Here is a 27,201-nt window from a genome sequence, read left to right on the forward strand (position 1 = left end):
ACTGGGACTGTAGTTCCTACTGTAACAGGACTGTTCTACTGCACTGGGACTGTAGCTCCTACTGTAACAGACTGGTCTACTGTACTGGGACTGTAGCTCCTATTGTAACAGACTGTTCTACTGCACTGGGACTGTAGTTCCTACTGTAACAGGACTGTTCTACTGCACTGGGACTGTAGCTCCTACTGTACAGCACACTGAGTCTAAGAATACAAATGAGAGTCTAGAGATGTTTTAATAGAAGACAGTACAATTTATTTTCATCAAACTTCATTAAATGTGTCACAGTTCCGATCTTTTAATTTGTACAATATATTCTGAAACCAGCTCTTTAAACAACGCAAGTTAATTGACATTAATCAACAAACAGAGGAGAAACAAGACACAAACACAGACAGCGTCAGTAGACATCTCAGCAACAACGATTGTAAAAAATGGTTTATTAAGACGAAGAAAGTAAATATTAGAAATACGCCGTGATCTCCTCTCCCAGACCTGTTCTTCATATTGAGTTATTGGTCCGACTGCGCAGGTCCGGTAGAACCCAGTTCTAGTACCGGTACAGGCGCAGACACGGGCCCGACAGAACCCTAACCCTTCGGCCTGGTGCCGACAGACGTGACCCTCTGACAAATAAATAAAACTGCTTTTGATCATCGACCTCTTCCGACATCGCAGCCCACCGATCGGACACCGACCCCCACGCTCCTCCACAGCTCCTGCCCCAGGGGCTCGAACCCGGGGCCTCAGAGGTAACACCGCCCTCCCGGAGGTCAGAGGTCAGAGGTCGGGAGAAGAGGGACCGGGGCACGAGGGGGCGTGGCTGGCGGGGGGCGGACACTCGGACGCTCAGACTAAATGGGGGTCGTGGGCGGGGCTAACGGTGAACCGGGACGGCGGCGCTGGCAGCCTGGACTCCGCCCCCCCGGCGCCGATCGCAGGGTCCTCTCTGGCGCCTCTGACACCTAGTGGACAGGAGGGGAATTACAGCAGTGGATTCTGCTGAGACCTGCAAAGCAAACGACTTCTCCTCCCTGAGGAATCCTGCCCCTGAAGAGCCCCCCTTTCCTCTCAGCATGGAGCAAAGTAATCTACCTGTTTCCCTGCTGTTGCAATACACAATTACTGCAGCTCCTGCTGTAACAGGACTGAAACTGTAGTCCTTAATTGACACACGGATACCATATAATACCAGTACACTGATATACGATAAGCTGCCACACGTAGAGAGTACAGTATCTATAGTCCAGGCCAGGATCATATCTGGTTAATAATGAGACACAAGATGTTCAGGGCAGGTTGCCAACGTAACAGGACCCACCCAGTTCCTGTGTCCTGGAGGCGGGGTCTCCTGTGACATCACAGGAAGGGGTGGGGCTGGTGGGGGCAGAGCCAGAGCTGAGCTCATTTGTAGGCGTTTCCTGCAGGGAGGGAGGAGAACAGAGTGTGAGACTCCATCAGACTCGCCCAGTGTTTCCACACACAATGGGTACACAAGCAGAGGAAATATACAGTGGCACACACACTGACAGTACTGATGGACACACACACACACAGAGTAATGACGTACACACACTGACAGTCACACACTGACAGTACTGATGGACACACAGACAAACGGACCTGATCAAAGAGATAGACGGTGACATCATCAAAGAAGGACACATTGCGTGATCTGTCTTTCTCGCCCTCCCTCTCTTTCTCCATCGGCTCGCGAGGAGACTTCAGCAGACTGCGCAGGCCCAGCCGCCTCTCCACATCTGTCTCCGTGACAACGATCACCCGCCCCGTCCCCTCCTCGTCCTCTTCTTCCTCCTCCTCCTCATCTGGGTCACTTCCTCTCCCTCGGCGACCTCCCCTGACCCCTTCTTCAGCCCCTTCCCAGAATCCTCTGCAGGGGCTGGGTGAGACAGGGAGAGAGAGAGCAAGAGGGGGCAGGGAGAGGGAGAGACGGGCGAGCTTCGCTGGAAGAAGAGAAACAGTGAGAGTCACACCTAGATCAGAGATCAATACAGACCCCAGAGACACTCCTCACACACAGATTAATACAGACCCTAATACAGACCCCAGAGACACTCCTCACACACAGATTAATACAGACCCTAATACAGACCCCAGAAACACTCCTCACACACAGATTAATACAGACCCTAATACAGACCCCAGAGACACTCCTCACACAGATTAATACAGACCCTAATACAGACCCCAGAGACACTCCTCACACACAGAGATTAATACAGACCCTAATACAGACCCCAGAGACACTCCTCACACAGATTAATACAGACCCTAATACAGACCCCAGAGACACTCCTCACACACAGAGATTAATACAGACCCTAATACAGACACCAGAGACACTCCTCACACACTGAGATTAATACAGACCCTAATACAGACCCCAGAGACACTCCTCACACACTGAGATTAATACAGACCCTCATACAGACCCCAGAGACACTCCTCATACACAGAGATCAATACAGACCCTCATACAGACCCCAGAGACACTCCTCACACACAGAGATCAATACAGACCCTCATACAGACCCCAGAGACACTCCTCACACAGATTAATACAGACCCTAATACAGACCCCAGAGACACTCCTCACACACAGAGATTAATACAGACCCTAATACAGACCCCAGAGACACTCCTCACACACAGAGATTAATACAGACCCTAATACAGACCCCAGAGACACTCCTCACACAGATTAATACAGACCCTAATACAGACCCCAGAGACACTCCTCACACACAGAGATCAATACAGACCCTAATACAGACCCCAGAGACACTCCTCACACACAGAGATCAATACAGACCCTAATACAGACCCCAGAGACACTCCTCACACACAGAGATTAATACAGACCCTAATACAGACCCCAGAGACACTCCTCACACAGATCAATACAGACCCTAATACAGACCCCAGAGACACTCCTCACACAGATTAATACAGACCCTAATACAGACACCAGAGACACTCCTCACACACAGAGATTAATACAGACCCTAATACAGACCCCAGAGACACTCCTCACACACAGAGATTAATACAGACCCTAATACAGACACCAGAGACACTCCTCACACACAGATTAATACAGACCCTAATACAGACCCCAGAGACACTCCTCACACACAGAGACAAACACAGACCCTAATACAGACCCCAGAGACACTCCTCACACACAGATTAATACAGACCCCAGGGACACTGCTCACACACAGAGATTAATACAGACCCTAATACAGACCCCAGAGACACTGCTCACACACAGAGATTAATACAGACCCTAATACAGACCCCAGAGACACTCCTCACACACAGATTAATACAGACCCTCATACAGACCCCAGAGCCACTCCTCACACACAGATTAATACAGACCCTAATACAGACCCCAGAGACACACCTCACACACAGATTAATACAGACCCTAATACAGACCCCAGAGACACTCCTCACACACAGATTAATACAGACCCCAATACAGACCCCAGAGACACTCCTCACACACAGATTAATACAGACCCCAATACAGACCCCAGAGACACTCCTCACACACAGAGATTAATACAGACCCTAATACAGACCCCAGAGACACTCCTCACACACAGATTAATACAGACCCTAATACAGACCCCAGAGACACACCTCACACACAGATTAATACAGACCCTAATACAGACCCCAGAGACACTCCTCACACACAGATTAATACAGACCCCAATACAGACCCCAGAGACACTCCTCACACACAGATTAATACAGACCCCAATACAGACCCCAGAGACACTCCTCACACACAGAGATTAATACAGACCCTAATACAGACCCCAGAGACACTCCTCACACAGATTAATACAGACCCCAATACAGACCCCAGAGACACACCTCACACACAGATTAATACAGACCCTAATACAGACCCCAGAGACACTCCTCACACACAGATTAATACAGACCCCAATACAGACCCCAGAGACACTCCTCACACACAGATTAATACAGACCCCAATACAGACCCCAGAGACACTCCTCACACACAGAGATTAATACAGACCCTAATACAGACCCCAGAGACACTCCTCACACACAGATTAATACAGACCCTAATACAGACCCCAGAGACACACCTCACACACAGATTAATACAGACCCTAATACAGACCCCAGAGACACTCCTCACACACAGATTAATACAGACCCCAATACAGACCCCAGAGACACTCCTCACACACAGATTAATACAGACCCCAATACAGACCCCAGAGACACTCCTCACACACAGAGATTAATACAGACCCTAATACAGACCCCAGAGACACTCCTCACACACAGATTAATACAGACCCTAATACAGACCCCAGAGACACACCTCACACACAGATTAATACAGACCCTAATACAGACCCCAGAGACACTCCTCACACACAGATTAATACAGACCCCAATACAGACCCCAGAGACACTCCTCACACACAGATTAATACAGACCCCAATACAGACCCCAGAGACACTCCTCACACACACAGATTAATACAGACCCTAATACAGACACCAGAGACACTCCTCACACACTGAGATTAATACAGACCCTAATACAGACCCCAGAGACACTGCTCACACACAGAGATTAATACAGACACTAATACAGACCCCAGAGACACTCCTCACACACAGAGATTAATACAGACCCTAATACAGACCCCAGAGACACTCCTCACACACAGATTAATACAGACCCCAATACAGACCCCAGAGACACTCCTCACACACACAGATTAATACAGACCCTAATACAGACACCAGAGACACTCCTCACACACTGAGATTAATACAGACCCTAATACAGACCCCAGAGACACTGCTCACACACAGAGATTAATACAGACACTAATACAGACACCAGAGACACTCCTCACACAGATTAATACAGACCCTAATACAGACCCCAGAGACACTCCTCACACACAGAGATTAATACAGACCCTAATACAGACCCCAGAGACACTGCTCACACACAGAGATTAATACAGACCCTAATACAGACCCCAGAAACACTCCTCACACACAGATTAATACAGACCCTAATACAGACCCCAGAGACACTCCTCACACACAGAGATTAATACAGACCCTAATACAGACACCAGAGACACTCCTCACACACAGATTAACACAGACCCTAATACAGACCCCAGAGACACTCCTCACACACAGAGATTAATACAGACCCTAATACAGACCCCAGAGACACTCCTCACACACAGAGATTAATACAGACCCCAGAGACACTCCTCACACACAGAGATTAATACAGACCCTAATACAGACCCCAGAGACACTCCTCACACACTGAGATTAATACAGACCCTAATACAGACCCCAGAGACACTCTTCACACACAGAGATTAATACAGACCCTCATACAGACCCCAGAGACACTCCTCATACACAGAGATCAATACAGACCCCAGAGACACTCCTCACACACAGAGATTAATACAGACCCTAATACAAACCCCAGAGACACTCCTCACACACAGAGATTAATACAGACCCCAGAGACACTCCTCACACACAGAGATTAATACAGACCCTAATACAGACACCAGAGACACTCCTCACACACAGAGATTAATACAGACCCTAATACAGACCCCAGAGACACTCCTCACACACAGATTAATACAGACCCTAATACAGACCCCAGAAACACTCCTCACACACAGATTAATACAGACCCTAATACAGACACCAGAGACACTCCTCACACAGATTAACACAGACCCCAATACAGACACCAGAGACACTCCTCACACAGATTAATACAGACCCTAATACGGACACCAGAGACACTCCTCACACACAGATTAACACAGACCCCAATACAGACACCAGAGACACTCCTCACACACAGATTAACACAGACCCCAATACAGACACCAGAGACACTCCTCACACACAGATTAACACAGACCCTAATACAGACCCCAGAAACACTCCTCACACACAGATTAATACAGACCCTAATACAGACCCCAGAAACACTCCTCACACACAGATTAACACAGACCCCAATACAGACACCAGAGACACTCCTCACACACAGATTAACACAGACCCCAATACAGACACCAGAGACACTCCTCACACAGATTAACACAGACCCCAATACAGACACCAGAGACACTCCTCACACAGATTAATACAGACCCTAATACAGACCCCAGAGACACTCCTCACACACAGAGATTAATACAGACCCTAATACAGACCCCAGAGACACTCTTCACACACAGAGATTAATACAGACCCTAATACAGACACCAGAGACACTCCTCACACAGATTAATACAGACCCTCATACAGACCCCAGAAACACTCCTCACACACAGATTAATACAGACCCTAATACAGACCCCAGAAACACTCCTCACACACAGATTAACACAGACCCCAATACAGACCCCAGAGACACTCCTCACACACTGAGATTAATACAGACCCTAATACAGACCCCAGAAACACTCCTCACACACAGATTAACACAGACCCCAATACAGACACCAGAGACACTCCTCACACACAGATTAACACAGACCCCAATACAGACACCAGAGACACTCCTCACACACAGATTAATACAGACCCCAATACAGACACCAGAGACACTCCTCACACACAGAGATTAATACAGACCCTAATACAGACCCCAGAGACACTCCTCACACACAGATTAATACAGACCCTAATACAGACCCCAGAGACACACCTCACACACAGATTAATACAGACCCCAATACAGACCCCAGAGACACTCCTCACACACAGAGATTAATACAGACCCTAATACAGACCCCAGAGACACTCTTCACACACAGAGATTAATACAGACCCTAATACAGACACCAGAGACACTCCTCACACAGATTAATACAGACCCTAATACAGACCCCAGAGACACTCCTCACACACAGAGATGAACACAGACCCTCATACAGACCCCAGAGACACTCCTCACACACAGAGATTAATATAGACCCCAATACAGACCCCTGAGACACTCCTCACACACAGAGATTAATACAGACCTCAGAGACACTCCTCACACACAGAGATTAATACAGACCCTAATACAGACCCCAGAGACACTCCTCACACACAGAGATTAATACAGACCCTAATACAGACCCCAGAGACACTCCTCACACACACAGATTAATACAGACCCCAGAGACACTCCTCACACACACAGATTAATACAGACCCTAATACAGACCCCAGAGACACTGCTCACACACAGAGATTAATACAGACACTAATACAGACCCCAGAGACACTCCTCACACACAGAGATTAATACAGACCCTAATACAGACCCCAGAGACACTCCTCACACACAGATTAATACAGACCCCAATACAGACCCCAGAGACACTCCTCACACACAGAGATTAATACAGACCCTAATACAGACCCCAGAGACACTCCTCACACACAGATTAATACAGACACTAATACAGACCCCAGAGACACTCCTCACACACAGAGATTAATACAGACCCTAATACAGACCCCAGAGACACTCCTCACACACAGATTAATACAGACCCTAATACAGACCCCAGAGACACTCCTCACACACTGAGATTAATACAGACCCTAATACAGACCCTAGAGACATTCCTCACACACAGAGATTAATACAGACACTAATACAGACCCCAGAGATACTCCTCACACACAGAGATTAATACAGACCCCAGAGACACTGCTCACACACAGATTAATACAGACCCTAATACAGACACCAGAGACACTCCTCACACAGATTAATACAGACCCTAATACAGACCCCAGAGACACTCCTCACACACAGAGATTAATACAGACCCTAATACAGACCCTAGAGACATTCCTCACACACAGATTAATACAGACCCTAATACAGACCCCAGAGACACTCCTCACACACAGAGATTAATACAGACCACAGAGACACTCCTCACACAAGAGATTAATACAGAACACAGAGACACTCCTCACACACAGAGATTAATACAGACCCCAATACAGACCCCAGAGACACTCCTTACACATAGAGGCTAATACAGACCCTAATACAGACCCCAGAGACACTCCTCACACACAGAGACAAACACAGACCCTAATACAGACCCCAAGGACACTCCTCACACACAGAGATCAACACAGACCCTAATACAGACCCCAGAGACACTCCTCACACACAGAGATGAACACAGACCCTCATACAGACCCCAGAGACACTCCTCACACACAGAGATCAATACAGACACTAATACAGACCCCAGAAACACTCCTCACACACAGAGATTAATACAGACCCTAATACAGACCCCAGAGACACTCCTTACACACAGATTAATACAGACCCTAATACAGACCCCAGAGACACTCCTCACACAGATTAATACAGACCCTCATACAGACCCCAGAAACACTCCTCACACACAGATTAATACAGACCCTAATACAGACCCCAGAAACACTCCTCACACACAGATTAATACAGACCCCAATACAGACCCCAGAGACACTCCTCACACACAGAGATTAATACAGACCCTAATACAGACCCCAGAGACACACCTCACACACAGAGATTAATACAGACCCTAATACAGACCCCAGAAACACTCCTCACACACAGAGATCAACACAGACCCTAATACAGACCCCAGAGACACTCCTCACACACAGAGATGAACACAGACCCTCATACAGACCCCAGAGACACTCCTCACACACAGAGATCAATACAGACACTAATACAGACCCCAGAAACACTCCTCACACACAGAGATTAATACAGACCCTAATACAGACCCCAGAGACACTCCTTACACACAGAGGGATCAATACAGACCCTATAGACACATTTAGCAAGGAGAAAGTTTAAAACAGATACCATTTACATATACGCAGAATGTGAGCTAAGAAATTGTATTTTGTCCTGCGCTGGGAGTCTCACCTTTCATTGACTGGTTGGTAACAGGTAGAGGGGGTGTAACCCCTGCGTCTCGTCCAATCATGACAGCTGGATCACTGACAGCAGCGTGGATATCCTCCACCTTCCCAGGGAGCTGTGCTGCGTGCGGCTCAAAGTTGCTGTCCTTGGGACTTTCAAACGTAACATCACATCTGCTGCAGATAAAGGAAGATGAGATGAGCAAAAAGAACGAAAATGGTCACATTCATGGGTGATCAATAAGTACCTAAACTTTAACACAACATGAAAAAAGAGAATTTATAATACAATTCTATCAATTCTCAGAAGGCTACTCGTCCTCACACGCCAGAGGATGACTGCCCAGGTGAAACGTCTCTCACCAGGGTGTAAAAACAGCTCTGAGAAGAATGATGAGACAATTTAACCACTCAGCTTGATAAGTTTGACAGGACCCAAAAATTAAGACCAATGTAGGACAGAAACCTGAGTGATCAGCGATTATCTCCTGCTGGGTTATTTAAATCCAAGTAAATCAAATAATTTAACTTCTCCTTTCACTCCTCCCAAATTTGGAGATGCTAGTTTTGCATCTACAGTGAGAGCAGGCATCAGAGGGAGGACTGCCGCAGCTCTCCCTGACAGAGCATCAGCACCAGCATCAGGATCTCACAATCGGACACCAGCCATCCTCCAGGGGAGTCGGGATTTCGACCGGCTGAGTGTCGCTGTGCCCCGAGCTGTTCCTCACCGTTCCTTCGTGTCCCTCTCTCTGTCGTCGGGCTGCCCCCAGGGCCGGAGCTGTACTGCCTCGCTCACCGGCGCCCCCCACAGGACGTTTCTGCTGACGTTCTCGCTCAGGGTGAACTGCAGCCTCTCCTGACAAACCTGGGGGAGAGCGTGTGACTCAAGACAGTACAGAGGACAGCACCCTACATCAGCACCGGCCAGAAACTGCGACACATCGCTCCCACAGACTGGACACTGACACATCGACCCCACAGACTGGACACTGACACATCGACCCCACAGACTGGACACTGCGACACATCGACCCCACAGACTGGACACTGACACATCGACCCCACAGACTGGACACTGACACACATCGCTCCCACAGACTGGACACTGACACATCGACCCCACAGACTGGACACTGCAACACATCGCTCCCACAGACTGGACACTGACACATCGACCCCACAGACTGGACACTGACACATCGACCCCACAGACTGGACACTGACACACATCGCTCCCACAGACTGGACACTGACACATCGACCCCACAGACTGGACACTGACACATCGCTCCCACAGACTGGACACTGACACATCGACCCCACAGACTGGACACTGACACATCGCTCCCACAGACTGGACACTGACACATCGACCCCACAGACTGGACACTGACACATCAACCTCACAGACTGGACACTGACACATCAACCCCACAGACTGGACACTGACACATCAACCCCACAGACTGGATACTGCAACACATCGCTCCCACAGACTGGACACTGACACATCGACCCCACAGACTGGACACTGCAACACATCGCTCCCACAGACTGGACACTGACACATCGACCCCACAGACTGGACACTGCGACACATCGACCCCACAGACTGGACACTGACACATCGACCCCACAGACTGGACACTGCGACACATCGCTCCCACAGACTGGACACTGACACATCGACCCCACAGACTGGACACTGCGACACATCGACCCCACAGACTGGACACTGACACATCGACCCCACAGACTGGACACTGCAACACATCGACCCCACAGACTGGACACTGACACATCGACCCCACAGACTGGACACTGCAACACATCGACCCCACAGACTGGACACTGACACATCGACCCCACAGACTGGACACTGATACATCGCTCCCACAGACTGGACACTGACACATCGACCCCACAGACTGGACACTGACACATCGACTCCACAGACTGGACACTGACACATCGCTCCCACAGACTGGACACTGACACATCGACCCCACAGACTGGACACTGCAACACATCGCTCCCACAGACTGGACACTGACACATCGACCCCACAGACTGGACACTGACACATCGACCCCACAGACTGGACACTGCAACACATCGACCCCACAGACTGGACACTGACACATCGACCCCACAGACTGGACACTGCAACACATCGCTCCCACAGACTGGACACTGACACATCGACCCCACAGACTGGACACTGACACATCGACCCCACAGACTGGACACTGACACATCGACCCCACGGACTGCACACTGCAACACATCGCTCCCACAGACTGGACACCGACACATCAACCTCACAGACTGGACACTGACACATGGACGCTGGCCCGAGAGAGAGGGTGAAACAGGACGGACACTGACTGACCGACTCTCTCACCTGCATCATCAGCCCGTTCTTGGCCGGCAGTTTGGACAGTGACCTCTGACCCCTCTTGTCCGAGTGGTGGGAGCTCTCTGGGGCTGCTCTGCTCCTCCGGCTGCCCGCTCCGGAGTCCGCTGGGACGCCAGCGCTTCTTCCCGAATTGGCTCCCAAGGACCGGGAGCCCTCCTCTGCGGACGCTCGCGGCTCGTGGCCCCCAGGGGGCCGCTCGGTCCCTCCCCGGTCCGTCTTACCCGCCGGCTCCTCCCCCAGCCCCAGGCTCTCCAGGAAGAGCCCCCCCAGCAAGCCGCCGTCTCCCGCGGCCTCCTCCCCCTGCAGGCACAGGCGCTCCAGCGTCTCGAAGTCTTCCAGTGGCTCCTCCTCCAGGTCCCGCCACAGGCAGCCCAGGGGCCGCCGGGCCGCGTCCAGGGGCCCCGCCTCCTCCGCTCCGGCCTGCCAGCCTGAAAGCTGGCCGAACACATCCCGGTCTCTCCAGGACAGGTCCTCGGGCCTGCTCCTCCGGGAGGGAGCGATTCCGGAGCCCGACGGAACAGCGGGGGGAGACGCATCCCGAGCCGGAGGAGGGGACGGGCGCTCCCCGGGAACTGCCTCCGGACTGCCTGCGGAGAGTGCAGGTGTGTGGGATACCTGGGACAGGCCACAGTCCGCTCCCTCCAGGGGCTCTCCGTCATGCTCCGGCCGGATCTCCCGGCTCCCGATCTCGCCCAGCGGATGCCTGGGGCCACATTCCTGATTTCCGACGACGCCGGGACCTTCGGCTGCCTGCTCCCGGCTCTCTGTGAGCGGACGAGGGCCGGAGCCCGCCTCTCCGGTCCTGCCGGGATCGGGCCCGGCCCGCTCGCTGAAGTCCTGGTTCTCGCCTCCCGCGTCCACGGGCCGGGAGCAAGACTCCCTGTTCCCGTCGCGTTCCGCTACCCGCGAGGCGTCGGGCCCCCGACCGTCGCTCACACGGGGGGCCGCTGGGAAGGCACCCGGATTCTCCAGGTTCTCCGGCTCCGGTGAGCTCCCCTCCCTCCCGCCCGCGCCGTCTCCTTCGGAGCGCGCCTCTGGGATCTCGGCGTTCTCCTCCTGGCGCACCTCCGGGTGTGGCCCCAGGGCGTCGCGGGGCCTCTCCTGCGCGTGCGAACCCAGCGTCTCATCATTGGCCGCCGCGCCGGGTCCCGCCAGCCCCTGGAGGAGGGCCGGGTGTGGCTCCCCTCCCGCCAGCTCGTCATTCTCCTTCTCCGCCCAGAGTCCGCGGCCGACGTCCCCCGTGACCTCGCGGGCGCCGGGGCTCCCCTCTCCTGCCGCCCACTGGTCGTTCTCCGCCGGCGACGGGGCGCGCTCCAGACCTCCCGGCTCCTCCGGTGCCCCCGTCGCTCCCGAACCTGCGGGCTCCACCCCCTGAGACAGGGGCTTCTGGGAGTCCGGTTCCGGAGGCTCGTCCTCGCCGGGGCCCTGGGGGCCCCTCGGACCCAATTCACTGGCGTCTCGGAGCTGAAATTCCGGGGCTGCCGAGCTCTCGCTCCCGGAACCCTCCTTCCAGACTCCCATTCCAGCTCCCGCAGGAAGATCCGGACTCCGTTCCCAGTCAAAGGAGCAGGGAAGGGGAGTCTCCTCCCTGGGGGGGCTCCAGGCCAGGTCCCCCTTACGGGGCTGCGCCTCGTGATCCACAAACCCCTCCCTCACCGGGAGACGTCCCGTCTTTCCCTCCGCACTCCTGCTCGGCCCCGCGCTCTTCGGTCTCGGCTCCCGGCCTGGCGCGCCGAGACTCCGGGCGGGATCCCTCAGCTCCTCCGGGCAGAACGCCAGCCGCGCCGGGAGCTCCCCCGAGACCCCCTTCCCCGCAGCCTGGCGGGGGCCTCCCGCCTGTCCGATCACCGGGGACACGAAGGCGTCCCGGCTGAGGACAGACTCCCCCACACGCAGCCCTCCGCCTTCTCCCACGAGGGTTTCCAGACTTCCCCAGCCCGGCTTCTCTTCTCTCCCGCTCTCCGCAGTTCCTCCTCCCCGCTCCTTCTCCCCTTCCTCCGTCCTCTCCTGGATCCCCGTCAGCTTCCCCAGGCTGAAGCCCCACCCTCCGTCCGACCCGGCCCCTCCCCCCCTCCTGGCAGGCCCCTCCCCCTCCCCGTCGCCATCGGAGAAGTAGGCGGAGTCTCGGTGTGGAGTCTCCGCCCCCAGCGCCCTCCAGGCCCCTCCCTCCCAGGGGTCACCCGGGGTCAGGCAGTCCAAGGAGCTGGAGGTCATGGGTGAAAGGGCAGAGTCAGTGGGGGTGGCAGCAGAGAGCGAGAGGTCAGGGGTTGCTGGGGGATCCCCGGGAGCCCCGTCTGTCCCCAGATTCTCTGCTCCAGCGGTGGGGACACCCCACCCCGGCTGAGGGGCCGCACGGTCGCCCACTGCGGAGACTCCCGACCGGACCCGAGCCGGAACCAGGGCGCCCGAGCTCGGGTCGAGCGGCGGGGTGTCCGGCTCCACGGACACGGAGCGCACATGAGCCTGGCGGGACAGCTCGGCGCGGGCTCGAGCCCTCGGGGTACCCCCGTCCCCACCCGCCTGTCCCTGCAGCAGCAGCCCGTTCTTCGGCATGATCTCGGAGAACACGAAGGCCCGGGGCCGGGGCAGTTCCTCGGGGCTGGGGGCTGTGGGCCGGGGCAGTTCCTCAGGTGCAGGGTCGGTGGGCAGGGGCAGTTCCTCGGGGCTGGGGGCTGTGGGCCGGGGCAGTTCCTCGGGGCCGGGGGCTGTGGGCCGGGGCAGTTCCTCAGGCGCAGGGTCTGTGGGCCGGAGCAGTTCCTCAGGCGCAGGGTCTGTGGGCCGGAGCAGTTCCTCAGGTCTGGGGGCTGTGGGCCGGGGCAGTTCCTCAGGGCCGGGGGCTGTGGGCAGGGGCAGTTCCTCAGGGCCGGGGTCTGTGGGCAGGGGCAGTTCCTCAGGCGCAGGGTCTGTGGGCCGGGGCAGTTCCTCAGGTCTGGGGGCTGTGGGCCGGGGCAGTTCCTCGGGGCCGGGGGCTGTGGGCAGGGGCAGTTCCTCAGGGCTGGGGTCTGTGGGCAGGGGCAGTTCCTCAGGCGCAGGGTCGGTGGGCAGGGGCAGTTCCTTAGGCGCAGGGTCTGTGGGCAGGGGCAGTTCCTCAGGGCCGGGGTCTGTGGGCAGGGGCAGTTCCTCAGGGCTGGGGTCTGTGGGCCGGGGTAGTTCCTCGGGGCTGTGGTCTGTGGGCCGGGGCAGTTCCTCAGGGCCGGGGGCTGTGGGCAGGGGCAGTTCCTCAGGCGCAGGATCTGTGGGCCGGGGCAGTTCCTCAGGGCTGGGGGCTGTGGGCAGGGGCGGGGGCAGTTCCTCAGGGCCGGGGGCTGTGGGCAGGGGCAGTTCCTCAAGGCTGGGGTCTGTGGACCGGGGCAGTTCCTCAGGCGCAGGGTCTGTGGGCAGGGGCAGTTCCTTAGGCGCAGGGTCTGTGGGCAGGGGCAGTTCCTCAGGGCCGGGGTCTGTGGGCAGGGGCAGTTCCTCAGGGCTGGGGTCTGTGGGCCGGGGTAGTTCCTCGGGGCTGTGGTCTGTGGGCCGGGGCAGTTCCTCAGGGCCGGGGGCTGTGGGCAGGGGCAGTTCCTCAGGCGCAGGGTCTGTGGGCCGGGGCAGTTCCTCAGGCGCAGGATCTGTGGGCCGGGGCAGTTCCTCAGGGCTGGGGGCTGTGGGCAGGGGCGGGGGCAGTTCCTCAGGGCTGGGGGCTGTGGGCCGGGGCAGTTCCTCAGGCGCAGGATCTGTGGGCCGGGGCAGTTCCTCAGGGCTGGGGGCTGTGGGCAGGGGCGGGGGCAGTTCCTCAGGGCCGGGGTCTGTGGGCAGGGGCAGTTCCTCAGGGCTGGGGTCTGTGGGCCGGGGTAGTTCCTCGGGGCTGTGGTCTGTGGGCCGGGGCAGTTCCTCAGGGCCGGGGGCTGTGGGCAGGGGCAGTTCCTCAGGCGCAGGGTCTGTGGGCCGGGGCAGTTCCTCAGGCGCAGGATCTGTGGGCCGGGGCAGTTCCTCAGGGCTGGGGGCTGTGGGCAGGGGCAGTTCCTCAGGGCCGGGGGCTGTGGGCCGGGGCAGTTCCTCAGGGCTGGGGGCTGTGGGCAGGGGCAGTTCCTCAGGGCCGGGGGCTGTGGGCCGGGGCAGTTCCTCAGGCGCAGGGGCTGCTGAGAGTGACCCCAGTGGCCCAAGTCGGGGGGCTGTGGGGTCCCCCCAAGCGGCAGGGCCCAGCTCACGGGGGCTGGTGGGGGACAGGATCTCCAGGCGCTCGGAGCGGGAGCTCAGTTTGGGGTGCCGGTAGGGGGACCCCGCGGGGCCAGGAAGTTCCGCACTCATGATCTCCGTCAGGAAGGTCCTGGCCACGCGGATCTCCGTCAGGAAGGCCTCCCTGGACCGGTCAGCGGGCGGCTGGGAGTCCCCGGTACTGACCGAGCTGTCGGGGGGCTTTAGACCAGCGGCTGCTTTGAAGCCTGATTCTGTTGCCGGGGTGACACAGCTGGAGCCTGATTCTGTTGCCGGGGTGACAGAGCTAGACAGTGATCCGGTTGTCGGGGTCACAGAGCTGGAGCCTGATTCTGTTGCCGGGGTGACAGAGCTAGACAGTGATCCGGTTGCCGGGGTGACAGAGCTGGAGGTTGATTCTGTTGCCAGGGTGACAGAGCTGGAGCCTGATTCTGTTGCCAGGGTGACAGAGCTAGACAGTGACCTGGTTGCCGGGGTGACAGAGCTAGAGCCTGATTCTGTTGCCGGGGTGACAGAGCTAGACAGTGATCCGGTTGCCGGGGAGTCTGTTTCCAGGGACGAAGGACGAATCCTGGCGCCTCTCTGCACAGACGGCGCTGGACGCTGGCTCTCGCGCCCCTCCGCTGGCCGGGGGGTCTCGGGGGGGCCCCTCGCGCCGGGCTGCCGGCTCGCCTCGTAAGCCAGGGCCACAGCTGCGAAGCTCTCCGGCGTTATGTCTCCCAGCAGCGAGCGGGACCTCCGGATTCCGGCCCCCGCCTCGGCGCCGATCTCCGTGAGGAACAGCTCGGCGGGGGGCTCGGCCCAGGCGGCCTGGCTGCTCGACACCTCCGTGAGGAACAGGTGCCCGGGGGGGACCCGCAGTGGCCCCGGGGCCGCAGGGAGGGGGGGCAGCGGCGGGGGGGCGGACAGGGGGGGCGGCAGGGAGGGGGACAGTGCGGGGGCAGGGGGAGGAGGAGGAGGAAGGGACGGGGACAGGGACGGGGACGGGGGCAGCGCGTGACGGGGCCGCTGGAAGCCCAGGAGGTCGAAGGTCACCAGCGGGGCCTCCGAACCCGGGGCCCGCGGCGGGGCCGGGAGGGGCCGCGAGTGCAGCGGATTGGCTGCCAAAGGCGAGGGGGGCGGGGCCTCGGCGCCGCCCACGTCCACCACGGCGAAGTCCGGCGCGCGGCCCGCCTCCACCGGCCCGGCGCCGGGCGCCAGCAGCCGGACCCGGGAGCCCCGCCGGCCGGCCCGGATCTCCACCAGCTCCAGCTCGCCCGCGGGGCCCGGGGGGGCGGCCTGCTCCTCCAGCCGGATGTAGTACTCGCTGGCCAGCGAGGGGCTGCGGGCGCTGATCACCGGGACCACCGTGGGCGTGTCCAGCGAGTGGCGGGGCGGGGCGGGCGGGGGGCGGACGGAGGGGAGGGGCTTGTAGCCCCGCCCCCGGTGGGCTCTCTCCCAGAAGCACTCGAAGTTGAGCCCCTTGCTGGTCTCCGTGACGGTCAGGATGTCGTCCAGGTCGGCCGCGGGCGGTGGCGCGGGGTGGCCCACCGGCTCCAGCAGCGGGAAGGAGTTGCCGTTGGCGACGAGCGGCCCCTCCTCGCGCGCGCGGGCTGAGGCCGCGATCTGGAAGGCGGGCGGCCGCAGGGAGTCCCAGCGCCGCTCGAAAGACTCCTCGGCCCGCGCGCCCGCCCGCCGCCGCCGGCCGCCCCCCTCGCCCTCGCCCTCGCCCTCCTCCACGCCGCCGCGGCCCCGCGCCCGCTCCGCCGCCCGCAGCGAGGACAGCAGCAGGAAGACGTCGGCCACAGAGGGGCGCTGTGCTGGCGGGAGCCAGCAGGACTGCATCACCTCGTACCTGCGGCACACAGACACGCCAGGACGTGAGCCCAGGCCGGCGGCGGCGGCGGCGGGGGCAGCGGGGGCGGCTCCAGGCCTCACCAGTAGTCGGCGTGCGCCAGCCGGAGCCGGGGCTGAGCCAGGGTGATCTGCCGCTCGCGGATCACGAAGGTCAGCACCTCCTCGTCGCTGAGGTGTCTGTGGGGCTGGGCGCCGAACTCGAAGAGCTCCCAGATCACCACACCCAGGGACCTGGAGACAGGGCAGAGGCTGAGGAGTCTCACTCCACTCACCCTCTCACCCTCTCACCCTCTCATCCTCTCATCCTCTCACTCTCTCACCCCCTCATCCTCTCACTCCCTCACCCTCTCACCCCCTCATCCTCACTCCACTCACCCCCTCACCCTCTCACCCTCTCACCCCCTCACCCTCTCACTCCCTCACCCTCTCACTCCCTCACCCTCTCACCCTCTCATCCTCTCACCCTCTCACCCTCTCACCCCCTCATCCTCTCACTCCCTCACCCTCTCACCCCCTCATCCTCACTCCACTCACCCCCTCACCCTCTCATCCTCTCACCCCCTCACCCTCTCACTGCCTCATCCTCACCCTCTCACTCTCTCACCGCCTCATCCTCACGCCCTCACCCTCTCACCCTCACCCTCTCACCCAGGCACTCTATCACCTCCTCATCCTCACCCCCTCACCCTCTCACTATCTCACTATCTCACCCACGCACTCTCTCACCCCCTCACCCCCTCATCCTCACCCTCTCATCCCCTCATCCTCACTCCCTCACCACCTCACTCCCTCACCAGACGTTGCTGGTCTTGGTCTGGTCTGTGACAACCAGGCCTCCCCTGAACTCCTGCAGCAGCTCAGGGGCGATCCAGCGCAGAGGGATCCACAGGCGATCCGGAGTCAAGAAGTAATCCTCCTGGACACAGGGACACAGGACACAGGGACACACTGAGTCTGGAGTCAGGCAGCGATCCTCCTGGACACACAGGACACAGGGGTACAGGGGTACAGTACACACAGACACACACACACTGAGTCTGGAGTCAGGCAGCGATCCTCCTGGACACACAGGGGTACAGGGGTACAGTACACACAGACACACACACACACTGAGTCTGGAGTCAGGCAGCGATCCTCCTGGACACACAGGACACAGGCGTACAGGGGTACAGGGGTACAGGGGTACAGGGGTACAGTACACACAGGACACAGGGACACACTGAGTCTGGAGTCAGGCAGCGATCCTCCTGGACACACAGGGGTACAGGGGTACAGTACACACAGACACACACACACCGAGTTTGGAGTCAGGCAGCTATCCTCCTGGACACACAGGACACAGGGGTACAGGGGTACAGTACACACAGACAGATACCTTGTAGTGGTTGTGAGACAGGCCATAGTCCCCAATGCGTACTGTGAGGTCAGAGGTTAAGAGACAGTTTCTCAGGGCGAGGTCACTGTGAACAGACATCAAGTGTTTTAGTGCTGTACAGTCTGTTCATGACAGACGTCACTCACAGTGCCTTCCATTAGGGCTACAGTACTGTGTGCTGTGTAGCCCTCTGTAGCCCTGTGTGCAGCTCTGTGTGCAGCTCTGTGTGCAGCTCTGTGTGCAGCTCTGTGTGCTGCCCTGTGTGCTGCCCTGGGTGCAGCCCTGGGTGCAGCCCTGTGTGCAGCCCTGTGTGCTGCTCTCTGTGCTGCTCTCTGTGCTGCTCTCTGTGCAGCCCTGTGTGCTGCTCTCTGTGCTGCTCTCTGTGCTGCTCTCTGTGCAGCCCTGTGTGCAGCCCTGTGTGCAGCCCTGTGTGCTGCTCTCTGTGCTGCTCTCTGTGCAGCCCTGTGTGCTGCTCTCTGTGTAGAGCCCTGTGTAGAGCCCTGTGTAGAGCCGTGTGCAGCCCTGTGGGCAGCCCTGTGTGCAGCCCTGTGTGCAGCCCTGTGTAGAGCCCTGTGTAGAGCCCTGTGTGTAGCCCTGTGTGCTGCTCTCTGTGCTGCTCTCTGTGCTGTTCTCTGTGCAGCCCTGTGTAGAGCCCTGTGTAGAGCCCTGTGTAGAGCCCTGTGTGCAGCCCTGTGTAGAGCCCTGTGTAGAGCCCTGTGTGCAGCTCTGTGTGCAGCTCTGTGTGCAGCTCTGTGTGCTGCTCTGTATGCTGCTCTGTATGCTGCCCTGGGTGCAGCCCTGTGTGCAGCCCTGTGTGCTGCTCTCTGTGCTGCTCTCTGTGCTGCTCTCTGTGCTGCTCTCTGTGCAGCCCTGTGTGCTGCTCTCTGTGCTGCTCTCTGTGCTGCTCTCTGTGCTGCTCTCTGTGCAGCCCTGTGTGCAGCCCTGTGTGCAGCCCTGTGTGCTGCTCTCTGTGCTGCTCTCTGTGCAGCCCTGTGTGCTGCTCTCTGTGTAGAGCCCTGTGTAGAGCCCTGTGTAGAGCCCTGTGTAGAGCCGTGTGCAGCCCTGTGTAGAGCCCTGTGTAGAGCCCTGTGTAGAGCCCTGTGTAGAGCCCTGTGTGTAGCCCTGTGTGTAGCCCTGTGTGCTGCTCTCTGTGCTGCTCTCTGTGCTGCTCTCTGTGCAGCCCTGGGTGCAGCCCTGTGTGCTGCTCTGTGTGCAGCCCTGTGTGCTGCTCTCTGTGCTGCTCTCTGTGCTGCTCTCTGTGCAGCCCTGTCTGCAGCCCTGTGTAGAGCCCTGTGTAGAGCCCTGTGTAGAGCCCTGTGTAGAGCCCTGTGTGCTGCTCTGTGTGCTGCTCTGTGTGCAGCCCTGTGTGCAGCCCTGTGTAGAGCTCTGTGTGCTGCTCTGTGTGCAGCCCTGTGTGCAGCCCTGTGTGCAGCTCTGTGTGCAGCTCTGTGTGCTGCTCTGTGTGCTGCTCTGTGTGCAGCCCTGTGTGCAGCCCTGTGTGCAGCCCTGTGTGCTGCTCTCTGTGCTGCTCTCTGTGCTGCTCTCTGTGCAGCCCTGTGTGCTGCTCTCTGTGCTGCTCTCTGTGCAGCCCTGTGTGCAGCCCTGTGTGCAGCCCTGTGTGCTGCTCTCTGTGCTGCTCTCTGTGCTGCTCTCTGTGCAGCCCTGTGTGCTGCTCTCTGTGTAGAGCCCTGTGTAGAGCCCTGTGTAGAGCCGTGTGCAGCCCTGTGGGCAGCCCTGTGTGCAGCCCTGTGTAGAGCCCTGTGTAGAGCCCTGTGTAGAGCCCTGTGTGCTGCTCTCTGTGCTGCTCTCTGTGCTGCTCTCTGTGCAGCCCTGGGTGCAGCCCTGTGTGCTGCTCTCTGTGCAGCCCTGTGTGCAGCCCTGTGTGCTGCTCTCTGTGCTGCTCTCTGTGCAGCCCTGTGTGCTGCTCTCTGTGTAGAGCCCTGTGTAGAGCCCTGTGTAGAGCCCTGTGTAGAGCCGTGTGCAGCCCTGTGGGCAGCCCTGTGTGCAGCCCTGTGTAGAGCCCTGTGTAGAGCCCTGTGTAGAGCCCTGTGTGCAGCCCTGTGTGCAGCCCTGTGTAGAGCTCTGTGTGCTGCTCTGTGTGCTGCTCTGTGTGCAGCCCTGTGTGCTGCTCTGTGTGTAGCCCTGTGTAGAGCCCTGTCTGCAGCCCTGTGTAGAGCTCTGTGTGTAGCCCTGTGTAGAGCTCTGTGTGCAGCCCTGTGTGCTGCTCTGTGTGCAGCCCTGAGTAGAGCCCTGAGTAGAGCCCTGAGTAGAGCCCTGTGCAGCCCTGTGGGCAGCTCTGTGTGCTGCTCTGTGTGCAGCCCTGTGTAGAGCCCTGAGTAGAGCCCTGAGTAGAGCCCTGAGTAGAGCCCTGTGCAGCCCTGGGCAGCCCTGTGGGCAGCCCTGTGTGCAGCCCTGTGTGCAGCCCTGTGTGCAGCCCTGTGTGTAGCTCTGGGCGCAGCCCTGTGTGTAGCTCTGTGTGCTGCTCTGTGTGCTGCTCTGTGTGCTGCTCTGTGTGCAGCCCTGTGTGTAGCTCTGGGCGCAGCCCTGTGTGCTGCTCTGTGTGCAGCCCTGCGTCAGCGGGTGACTCTCCAGACAGCCGACAGTAGGACAGGCAGGTCGCTGTGGGATCTCTGTCCTGACCGGGCCTGTACTGGGTCGATCTGCGCTGTATCCTCACAGTGCTCAGCAACACGGTAACGACACACAGGCGCTGTTCACACTGACCTGCCTGCTCCTCACTCACCTGTGGATGTAGTTGTTCTCATGCAGGTGCAGCAACCCGGAAGTGATTTCATAGGCCATGCGCTGCAAGGTCAGCAGGTCACGGGTCAGGAGGTCAGGGGTCATGCCATCAGACTTCCTCTGGGCACGGAGATATCGTTTCAGATCGCCCTGGGACACCCCAACAGGAGACACATGAGTATCACCAAGACCTCAGTTCAGAGAGAGGAGCAGGAGAGGAGCAGAGCGGGACAGGAGCCGGGACAGGAGCCGGGACAGGAGCCGGGACAGGAGCCGGGACAGGAGCGGGGACAGGACCGGGGACAGGGACAGGAGCAGGAGCGGGGACAGGGACAGGAGCGGGGACACGGACAGGAGTGGGGACAGGAGCGGGGACAGGGACAGGAGCGGGGACAGGGACAGGAGCAGGGACAGGAGCGGGGACAGGAGCGGGGACGGGAGTGGGGACGGGAGTGGGGACGGGAGCGGGGACGGGAGCGGGAGCGGGGACAGGAGTGGGGACAGGAGCGGGGACAGGAGCGGGGACAGGAGCGGGAGCGGGGACAGGAGTGGGGACAGGAGTGGGGACAGGGACAGGAGCGGGGACAGGAGTGGGGACAGGAGTGGGGACAGGAGCGGGAGCGGGGACAGGAGTGGGGACAGGAGCGGGAGCGGGGACAGGAGTGGGGACAGGAGTGGGGACAGGGACAGGAGCGGGGACAGGAGCAGGAGCGGGGACAGGAGCAGGGACAGGAGCGGGGACAGGGACAGGAGCGGGGACAGGAGCAGGAGCGGGGACAGGAGCGGGGACAGGAGCGGGGACAGGAGCGGGAGCGGGGACAGGAGTGGGGACAGGGACAGGAGCGGGGACAGGAGCGGGGACAGGAGCAGGAGCGGGGACGGGAGCGGGGACGGGAGTGGGGACAGGGACAGGAGCGGGGACAGGAGCAGGGACAGGGACAGGAGCGGGGACAGGAGCGGGAGCGGGGACAGGAGCGGGGACAGGAGCGGGGACAGGAGCAGGAGCGGGGACAGGAGCGGGGACGGGAGCGGGAGCGGGGACAGGAGCGGGAGCGGGGACAGGAGCAGGGACAGGGACAGGAGCAGGAGCGGGGACAGGAGCGGGGACAGGAGCAGGAGCGGGGACAGGAGCGGGGACAGGAGCAGGGACAGGAGCGGGGACAGGAGCAGGAGCGGGGACAGGAGCAGGGACAGGAGCGGGGACAGAAGCAGGAGCGGGGACAGGAGCAGGGACAGGAGCGGGGACAGGAGCAGGAGCGGGGACAGGAGCAGGGACAGGAGCGGGGACAGAAGCAGGAGCGGGGACAGGAGCAGGGACAGGAGCGGGGACAGGAGCGGGGACAGGAGCGGGAGCGGGGACAGGAGCGGGGACAGGAGCAGGGACAGGAGCAGGAGCGGGGACAGGAGCGGGGACAGGAGCAGGGACAGGAGCAGGGACAGGAGCAGGTGCAGGGACAGGAGCGGGGACAGGAGCGGGGACAGGAGCAGGAGCGGGGACAGGAGCGGGGACAGGAGCGGGAGCGGGGACAGGAGCAGGGACAGGGACAGGAGCGGGGACAGGAGCAGGAGCGGGGACAGGAGCAGGGACAGGAGCGGGGACAGGAGCAGGAGCGGGGACAGGAGCAGGGACAGGAGCAGGGACAGAAGCAGGAGCGGGGACAGGAGCGGGAGCGGGGACAGGAGCAGGGACAGGAGTGGGGACAGGAGTGGGGACAGGAGCGGGAGCGGGGACAGGAGCGGGGACGGGAGCGGGGACAGGAGCGGGGACAGGAGCGGGGACAGGAGCGGGAGCGGGGACAGGAGCGGGGACAGGAGCAGGAGCGGGGACAGGAGCGGGGACAGGAGCGGGAGCGGGGACAGGAGCGGGGACAGGAGCGGGAGCGGGGACAGGAGCGGGGACAGGAGCAGGTGCGGGGACAGGAGCGGGGACAGGAGCGGGAGCAGGGACAGGAGCAGGGACAGGAGCGGGAGCGGGGACAGGAGCGGGGACAGGAGCGGGGACAGGAGCCGTGCGGAAGGGCAGCTCTCCAGACTCACCAGCTGACAGAACTCCATGACCAGCAGGAAGGGGATGCTCTCAGTGCAGAGACCCAGACACTGCAGGATGTGAGGATGCTGGAGACTCCTGCAACACACAACACACAGCCTGTCACACTGCCAGCAACACACAACACACACAACACACAGAACCCGTCACATTGACACACAGTACACAACCCCTCACACTGACACACAACAAACACAACACACAGCCCCTCATGCTGCCAGCGCTGACACACAACACATACAACACTGACACACAATACACACAACTCGTCACACTGACATACAACACACACATTGTGAGGGGATGTGTGTTGTCTACTGACCCGCAGACTGTACTGTACAGACTGCACACTGACTGTACACAGACTGCACACTGACTGCACACTGACCCGCAGACTGCACACAGACTGCACACAGACTGCACACTGACCCGCAGACTGCACACTGACTGCACACTGACCCGCAGACTGCACACAGACTGCACACAGACTGCACACAGACCCACAGACTGCACACTGACTGCACACTGACTGCACACTGACCCGCAGACTGCACACAGACTGCACACTGACTGCACACAGACCTGCACACTGACCCGCACACTGACCCGCAGACTGTACACTGACCCACGGGATTGTACACAGACTGCACACTGACCCGCAGACTGTACACAGACTGCACACTGACCTGCAGACTGCACACTGACTGCACACTGACCCGCAGACTGCACACAGACTGCACACAGACTGCACACAGACTGCACACTGACCCACAGACTGCACACTGACTGCACACTGACTGCACACTGACCCACAGACTGCACACTGACTGCATACTGACCCGCAGACTGCACACAGACTGCACACAGACTGCACACAGACCTGCACACTGACCTGCACAGACCCGCAGACTGTACACTGACCCACGGGATTGTACACAGACTGCACACTGACCCGCAGACTGTACACAGACTGCACACTGACCTGCAGACTGTACACTGACCCACAGACTGCACAGACTACACACAGACAGTACACTGACCCACAGACTGCACACAGACTGCACACAGACCTGCACACAGACCCGCACACTGACCCGCAGACTGTACACTGACCCACGGGATTGTACACAGACTGTACACTGACCCACAGACTGCACACAGACTACACACAGACTGTACACTGACCCACAGACTGCACACAGACTGTACACTGACCCACAGACTGTACACTGACCTGCACACTGACCCGCAGACTGTACTGTACAGACTGCACACAGACTTTACACTGACCCACAGACTGCACAGACTGTACACTGACCCACAGACTGCACACAGACTGCACACTGACCCGCAGACTGTACACTGACTGCACAAAGACCTACAGACAGTACACTGACCCACAGACTGCACACAGACTGTACACTTACCCACAGACTGCACACTGACCCAGACTGCACACTGACCCGCAGACTCACACTGACTGTACACAGACTGCACACAGACCCACAGACTGCACACTGACTGCACACTGACTGCACACTGACCCGGAGACTCACACTGACCCGCAGACTCACACTGACTGTACACAGACTGCACACAGACCCACAGACTGCACACAGACCCACAGACTGCACACTGACTGCACACTGACTGCACACTGACCCGCAGACTCACACTGACCCGCAGACTCACACTGACTGTACACAGACTGCACACAGACCCACAGACTGCAAATAGACTGCACACAGACTGCACACTGACCCGCAGACTGCACACTGACCCGCAGACTGTACAGACTGCACACTGACTGCACACTGACCCGCAGACTGCACACTGACTGTACACAGACTGCACACAGACCCGCAGACTCACACTGACTGTACACTGACTCACAGACTGTACACTGACTGTACACAGACCCACAGACTGCACACAGACTGCACACAGACTGCACACAGACCCGCAGACTGCACACTGACCCGCAGACTGCACAGACTGCACACTGACTGCACACTGACCCACAGACTGCACACTGACCCACAGACTCACACTGACCCACAGACTCACACTGACTGTACACTGACTCACAGACTGTACACTGACTCACAGACTGTACACTGACTGTACACAGACACACAGACTGCACACTGACTGCACACTGACCCACAGACTACACACAGACTGCACACTGACCCGCAGACTGTACACTGACCCACAGACTGCACACAGACTGCACACAGACTGTACACAGACCTGCACACAGACCCACAGACTGCACACTGACCCACAGACTGCACACAGACTGCACACTGACCCACAGACTGCACACAGACTGTACACAGACCTGCACACAGACCCACAGACTGCACACTGACCCGCAGACTGTACACTGACCCACAGACTGCACACAGACTGCACACTGACCCACAGACTGCACACAGACTGTACACAGACCTGCACACAGACCCACAGACTGCACACTGACCCACAGACTGCACACTGACTGTACACTGACCCACAGACTGCACACTGACCTGCACAGACCCGCAGACTGCACACTGATTGCACACTGACCTGCACACTGACCCGCAGACTGCACACTGACCCGCAGACTGTACACAGACTGCACACTGACCCGCAGACTGCAAACAGACTGCACACAGACTGCACACAGACCGTACACTGACCCGCAGACTGCACACTGACCCGCAGACTGCACACTGACCCGCAGACTGACCTGCACACTGACCCGCAGACTGCACACAGACTGCACACAGACTGCACAAAGACCTACAGACAGTACACTGACCCACAGACTGCACACAGACTGTACACTTACCCACAGACTCCACACTTACCCACAGACTGCACAAAGACCCGCAGACTGCACAAAGACCCGCAGACTGCACAAAGACCCGCAGACTCACACTGACTGTACACAGACCCACAGACTGCACAAAGACCCGCAGACTGCACAAAGACCCGCAGACTACATACTGACCTGCAGACTCACACTGACTGTACACAGACCCACAGACTGCACAAAGACCCACAGACTGTACACTGACTGCACACTGACTGCACACTGACTGCACACTGACTGCACACTGACCCGCAGACTCACACTGACTGTACACTGACTGCACACTGACCCACAGACTGCAAACAGACTGCACACAGACTGCACACAGACTGCACACTGACCCGCAGACTGCACACTGACCCGCAGACTGTACAGACTGCACAGACCCACAGACTGCACACTGACCCACAGACTCACACTGACTGTACACTGACTCACAGACTGTACACTGACTGTACACAGACCCGCAGACTGTACACAGACTACATACTGACTGTACACTGACCCGCAGACTGTACACAGACCCGCAGACTGTACACAGACAACACACTGACTGTACAGTGACCCACAGACTGCACAGACTACACACTGACTGTACACTGACCCACAGACTGTACACAGACCCGCAGACTCACACTGTCTGTACACTGACTCACAGACTGTACACTGACCCGCAGACTGCACAGACTACACAC

At 58.5% G+C, this 27,201-nt stretch overlaps 1 protein-coding gene across 1 annotated transcript in view; it reads right to left on the reverse strand.

The window, feature by feature from the left end:
* Positions 1 to 238: 238 nt before the first annotated feature.
* Positions 239 to 27,201, reverse strand: part of lmtk3 (lemur tail kinase 3) — a 33,780-nt gene continuing 6,817 nt past the window's right edge. The window contains exons 6-18 of the mRNA XM_088939503.1: positions 23,634 to 23,721; positions 21,598 to 21,746; positions 18,855 to 18,939; positions 18,274 to 18,395; positions 17,561 to 17,710; positions 15,558 to 17,477; positions 15,360 to 15,425; positions 11,441 to 14,120; positions 9,765 to 9,901; positions 9,038 to 9,210; positions 1,624 to 1,964; positions 1,322 to 1,421; positions 239 to 965 (exon numbers count right to left, since the gene is read on the reverse strand). Coding sequence (XP_088795629.1) covers positions 850 to 965; positions 1,322 to 1,421; positions 1,624 to 1,964; positions 9,038 to 9,210; positions 9,765 to 9,901; positions 11,441 to 14,120; positions 15,360 to 15,425; positions 15,558 to 17,477; positions 17,561 to 17,710; positions 18,274 to 18,395; positions 18,855 to 18,939; positions 21,598 to 21,746; positions 23,634 to 23,721 — 6,127 coding nt within the window. The 3' untranslated portion in view covers positions 239 to 849. The remainder of the gene's footprint in view (positions 966 to 1,321; positions 1,422 to 1,623; positions 1,965 to 9,037; positions 9,211 to 9,764; positions 9,902 to 11,440; positions 14,121 to 15,359; positions 15,426 to 15,557; positions 17,478 to 17,560; positions 17,711 to 18,273; positions 18,396 to 18,854; positions 18,940 to 21,597; positions 21,747 to 23,633; positions 23,722 to 27,201) is intronic.

Source organism: Atractosteus spatula, chromosome 22 (assembly GCF_055471065.1).
Source record: "Atractosteus spatula isolate fAtrSpa1 chromosome 22, fAtrSpa1.hap1, whole genome shotgun sequence".
Lineage (NCBI taxonomy): Eukaryota > Metazoa > Chordata > Actinopteri > Semionotiformes > Lepisosteidae > Atractosteus > Atractosteus spatula.